Here is a 6,014-nt window from a genome sequence, read left to right as displayed (position 1 = left end):
TTATCTTTTGAGTTTTTATATACCCTTTATTAACTGCTCTCTATTTATCACAAATCCTATCAAAACAAGTGAAGTTTTGTTCTAAAAATTGTTATCTACATGATTATCTTTCATAAATAAACATATCTCTATTTATCACAAATTCTATCAAAACAAGTGAAGTTTCGTTTGAAAGATTGTTATCTACATAACTATCTTTCATAGATAAACATGTTAGATATATAGTGAATAAATTAAGAATTGAACTCACAACCTCTCTCATGTAATATCTTGCAATAAATAAACAATTACTAAACTAGTTAGTTAATTTAGTAATTTAGAACATTTATTAATATGTATAAAATTTGGAATGATTGAATTTTATATTTACTTTGAAAAAATTTGATATTTTTGTGGATAGAATAGGATAAAATTTAAAACTTTAGGATGCGAATAAAATTAAGGTCGAGAACCACAAGTAGAATAAATTAAAATTTTAATAAAATTTTTAACTCAAAATTAAAATTAGATAGGTACAAATCCTACTCTACCCTACCTAAATAACTATTGCAGGCCCTAGCTAACGGTAATAAACAATAAATTCATCTTTTCGTTCCTTTTAGAAAAGAGTTCCAGGTGAAGTGCGCGCGAAACACAACAGAGTCAACGCTCCCAAATAATAGTACGTTCAAGTCACATTCACAATTGTGATTGTGTGAAGTGTTGTCATTCCAATCGCAGAAGGTTACTCAGTCCTACATCCTCTCTGTCTTCGCCTTCTTCACTCTTCTCCTTCCTTCTCTCACGTGGATCTTCTCAAGTTCCTCTTCTAACTCGCATTTATTTCAATTTCACTCCGCCTATTTCCACATGTTGGATTTTTCTCAATGAATCTTGCTTTTTACATTTCCGACAAACAATTAGATATTTTGATCCAGTTTTTTCAAAGTTCTTTGGTGAATGGATATTCTGCTTGTGGTAGGGAGTGGGCAAATGATGATTAGTTTAGGGTTTAACAAATATCTATATGGTATGGATTAACTTATTCAATTGTTAGTTAGTTACCATGCTTTACATTTCTTTACATTTCTGGAACATTTTTTAATTAGTTAAAATTCTTGTTTTATTTTCAATTCATTCTTCTGGACTTCATCTTTTGCATTTGGCTAATTTGTAACAAAACAGCAAGTGGCCAAAAAAAAAGAATAGAAAGAGCAATGCATCTAAGTCAAATTTCTTTATTATATGATGATATAGTACATGAAAGCGTTGACCCTTTTAGAATTTCAAAGTGGTATGTTTTTGAAAGAAAATTAGAAGATGCAGGTCCTTGAATTTCATGCAATCCTTTAATTCTCAAATCAAAGTACAATATGATGTCAGAAGTGTCACATTTCTATCTAGTAATTTGTAAATAAATTCCAATCTGAATTCACCTTACTTGGCCTATCTTTTGGTGATATTGAATTGCACATACTTTGGTGGTAGAACTATGTTATTATAATTTGACCAGGTTGAATAAATATACAATTATTTTACTTTCACATGCTTTTTTGTTTTTTGGGTGACTAAACATTTTCAAGTTATTAGTTAACAGTGTTCCATTTTGTTGAGTTAGGAGTTAGGAAACGTTTTAAGAATTGTGTCATTTGATTCTCTTAAACTACGTATGTCTACAGTAAAAGTCCTATTGACTTATTGTTAGACACTAGAATTTAATCTTAACATAGTGTTATTTTAAGTAAAAATGGTTCTGTTATATGGTGTTGTTTCACAAGGCACGCATATTATTTGAATTGTCAGTTTCAAGGGATCTATTTTATAATATAAAAAATATATTCTCTAAGTTTCAATAATAGAGAGGATTTGAAATTAGCTTAACTTACATGCAGTATTGCACTTTGATACAAAGGAAAAATAGATAGACATTTTCACATCCCCTACCTAGCTAGATCGGCGGCGGCAATCAACATAATAGATTTATTAGGGTTCTTTTAGCACTTTCTTAGATGTTGTGATGTTGAATCTTTCTCAGGGATAGCGCCAAGTGAGATGAGGAGAAGATGCAGTACCTTGTATTTTTATTCTTAACCTCTTAAGTTGGCCTGTTATGCTTAATAGTTAAGCACAATTTACAGTACATGCTATTAAGTTATTAATTATATAAATTTTTTGAATTAATAATCTGGTGTCAAATCCTTGAGATTCTACTCGAATATCCATGACTGAAACATCTTTTGAAGTATTAGATTATAGGCGGATCAGTGGGTAATTTTGTTTAAATATTGAAGGCTTCATATGGAGTATGGTTCTTTTCGAAAGTAAGGATATTATGGGTTATTGCCATATTGAAAAATATAGCAGGCCTACGGTGAAAATCTCTACTTAATAGGAGAAGGTTTTATTGTTGTGGTTGTCTATGGCGAAGATCTCCAGGTTGCCTTTTAAATTTTAATGCCAAAAGTCACGCTCATCGGAATGGAATGAGTTTGGTTATTTATTGGTTGCAACTTGCAAAATACAATCCTCACGACTTATGTGAAAAAAGTGAATCTTTGACCGGTGAAAATGCCATCATGAGATTTATTCATCACATCTTGTTTGTGGTTTATGCTTTTGTTATCTCTCAGTTTCCTGTTTTTTTTAGAAACAAAGGAGAACAATACAATAAGATAGAGCACATAAGAAAGAAAACCAAAAGAAAATAAAATGGACAAAGTTACTTCTATAATTCTTTGGTTACATCAATGTCATTTTACTCATTTATAATCCAATCACTATATAAGTCATCATCTATCTCAAGAATAAGTTTTAAATTCTAAATTATTTTACTATTTTAACATATTTCTCATACTATAAGCGTCATAGCATCATTTATAGGTATCCACTCAAATTTCTCTGGAAGGCCAAAATATATTTAGTCTTTAAAATAGAAGAACGAAGCTTAATCCCTTCAAGAGCCCAGATATACATCATCGGACAAGATTACGACGCAAGAACTTCTATATGAAACTTGTTACACTATGTGCCAATGAAAAATCAAAGTCAAATAATGGCAAAATATATCCTTACTCGTTGGTAACTTCTTAGCAAAAACACAAGTGATAATATAAAAAAAAATACTCACATATTACTATATGACCGGGTCATGCTAATCATTTCCTCAAACTTTCTATATATTTTTATTGCAACGGGTCATTTAATTAATTTGAGTTAATCAGTTAACAATGGAATAAACTTGTCAATCCACCGTATTTGTCATTATATCTTGTGGCACATTCTTAATTGGTTGACAAAGAATTCATTGGTAAGTAATGCTAATATTGTATACAATCTCTCATGCACAACTGTGTATTAAGTTGATGTGACCACGTCCCCATGTTTATATATCTTTCAAATTTGACCATTACAGCTAGAGCTAAGCTAACCATAAAATTTAGTGCTAAAAAAATATGTGCATCCAATGATAATAGATCAGAGTATGGAATTGAATTGTGCTTATTTAATAATTTGGTAGAAGTTAAGGCGAACTGACCTCTAAGCAATTTGGTATACATTTTTTTTTAATGTTTTCTATTTTTAAGATTTATAGAAAAAAATAGTTATAGAAAATAAAAACCAGAATACAAGATCTTATTTTTTTTTGGGTTTTTTTAACTTTTATTTTATTTTTACAGAATTCTGAAAAGTAGAAAATAATAACTCATAAAGATACACTAAGAAATTAGTTACAGCATATGTTTGGTGGACACTTTCATATATACTCAAGCCATGTGAAATAATCAAACTTGCTTGCATGATTTAAGGGAAGGGAAGTAGTGGACTTCTTTTGGTCCAGCCTTGCACTTTGAATAGTGAACAAAAATTTAAATATATATCAATCAAAGACAACTTGTCCTAGCAAAACCAATGACTTGGTAGTTGTTGTTTAATTAGGAATAAAATGAAATTAAAAAAGGAACATATGAAGTCAATGTCAAATTTGTTAACCTGAGCCTTTTCCAAGTGAGATATATATGCTAGAAGTCTAGAACTACATGCATATAGCTGCATACATAAACCTTTTAAAGTTTTAATATCTCCATATATAAACACACATATTCTCTTAGTCTTTGTTGTTTAGCTAAAATGTATAATGGTGAAGGAAAGACAGCACAATCACCATTCAGCTCTGCATCCACCGGAGCATGGACAACAGGGTTATGTGGTTGCTTTGAAGACCCTGGAAATTGTAAGCTAGTAGCTCTTTAATTTTACCAACTCACAATATTGTTACTTGGCACAGTTTTAAGTTAAATTTATTATATTGTATTATTGCATTTATCATCATTTGAAGCCACTTAATTTTAAGCATGATTCATTTGCTTTTGTGAAATGGAGCTAACATATATTAATTATAGAGGATATTAATTGGAAAATAATGTTATTTACACTTAATGCATATGTAGTTATGTACATACACTAATGAAGTTGGAGACAATTTTCAGCATAATTATACTAAGTGTATATCAAAATTAACTATCAATGTAAATTATATATTGAAATACAAAATATACAATAAAAATGTATTAAAATATACATGTATATACATAAATATAACTGATTTTGGTGACTGATTTTTAGTGTGCAAATAATATTTTTATTTTCGATATACTCTCATGAAAGGCTAAATAATCTTCTTGACATTATTTTCAATAATTTAATTTACTTCGGGCTAGCTATATTTTGCTGGATTTTACTAACTATATATTTAATGTTTTTCCCACTCTGTTATGAATATTATGAAGGCTGTATGACCTGCTGCTGTCCATGTGTCACCTTTGGTCAGAATGCTGAAGTTGTAGACAAAGGAAGATCATGTGAGTAAACATATTAACAAAAGTAATGTTTTTAATGATTAATTAGCAAGCAGTTTTGAATTTAATTACACCATCTTCAATTAGCACATGATAGTATGTGACTATACTTGAATTGCTGTGCTACTCTCTTGCAAGCTTTTCATATCAAAGTCAATACTTTTTTTTTACTATTATATTAGATAAGATAAGATGTAATAAATTCATTTTTTTATAGTGGTTTTATATTTTGTGAATGTTTAGATGTTATTAAATTGTAATTTTTTTAATTCTTTAGTATGTTTGAAAAATCTTTTGAAATAAAAGTAAGAAATTAGTAAAAAAAATTCTTTTTTAGATGTGTTTTAATGTAATAAACAAATGAAAAATTAAAAAATCATTTTAGTATGACAATGCTACTGCGACTATCGACTATGGTAGTTATGGTGTTTTAAAAACTGTTGCTAAAATTAAAGTAATATTTTTTTATTGTTAAACAACGCTTTTTAAAAAGTATTGCTTAAAAAAATATTACCAAAATATAAAAAAATATGACTTTAATTTTAACAATACTTACATATTTACTGGCGTAACATAATTATACTAATTACTAGAATCCATTAAAACAAAAATATTATGTGCACACACAAAAAAACCACTAAATCAGTCACTATATATTTATATATAAATATATGTGTTATTTAATTAATTTTTAATATATTTTTATATTTTAATTTTTATTTATACTAATGACTGATTTTCTTAATAACTAAATTTAATATATGCATACCATAGTATTTAAGTATAGGCCATGTATCGAGTATAAATAAGCAAATGCTCATGTGGGGTTAGAGCAAGAATGGAAACATAATAGGGTGAATTTGGATTAAATTAACCAATTTATTTACAGCTTGTGCATTTGCTGGAATGATCTTCTATCTGCTTTCATACGTGGGATGTGGATGCATATATTCTTACACATACAGAAGCAAGCTAAGAGGACTCTACTCTTTGCCAGAAGAACCATGCATGGACTTTTTTGTTCACTGCTTTTGTGGTTCTTGTGCTATTTGCCAAGAGTATAGAGAACTCAAAAACCGTGGACTTGACCCTTCATTAGGTATATATCAATCAGTATAACTTTTCTTATTTTTATATTTTTACTTTATATCACCTATATATGCTATTTATTAGAATGAG

The 6,014-nt window shown here is 28.8% G+C and overlaps 1 protein-coding gene across 1 annotated transcript in view; it reads left to right on the top strand.

Annotated features, from left to right (window-relative positions):
* LOC107642118 (cell number regulator 2) overlaps nucleotides 4,002–6,014 on the top strand; it is a 3,102-nt gene continuing 1,089 nt past the window's right edge. The window contains exons 1-3 of the mRNA XM_016345430.2: nucleotides 4,002–4,210; nucleotides 4,767–4,838; nucleotides 5,725–5,934. Coding sequence (XP_016200916.1) covers nucleotides 4,108–4,210; nucleotides 4,767–4,838; nucleotides 5,725–5,934 — 385 coding nt within the window. The 5' untranslated portion in view covers nucleotides 4,002–4,107. The remainder of the gene's footprint in view (nucleotides 4,211–4,766; nucleotides 4,839–5,724; nucleotides 5,935–6,014) is intronic.

The sequence above is a fragment of the Arachis ipaensis genome, chromosome B05 (assembly GCF_000816755.2).
Source record: "Arachis ipaensis cultivar K30076 chromosome B05, Araip1.1, whole genome shotgun sequence".
In the NCBI taxonomy this organism is placed as follows: domain Eukaryota; kingdom Viridiplantae; phylum Streptophyta; class Magnoliopsida; order Fabales; family Fabaceae; genus Arachis; species Arachis ipaensis.
This window is presented reverse-complemented; position numbering and strand designations above follow the sequence as displayed.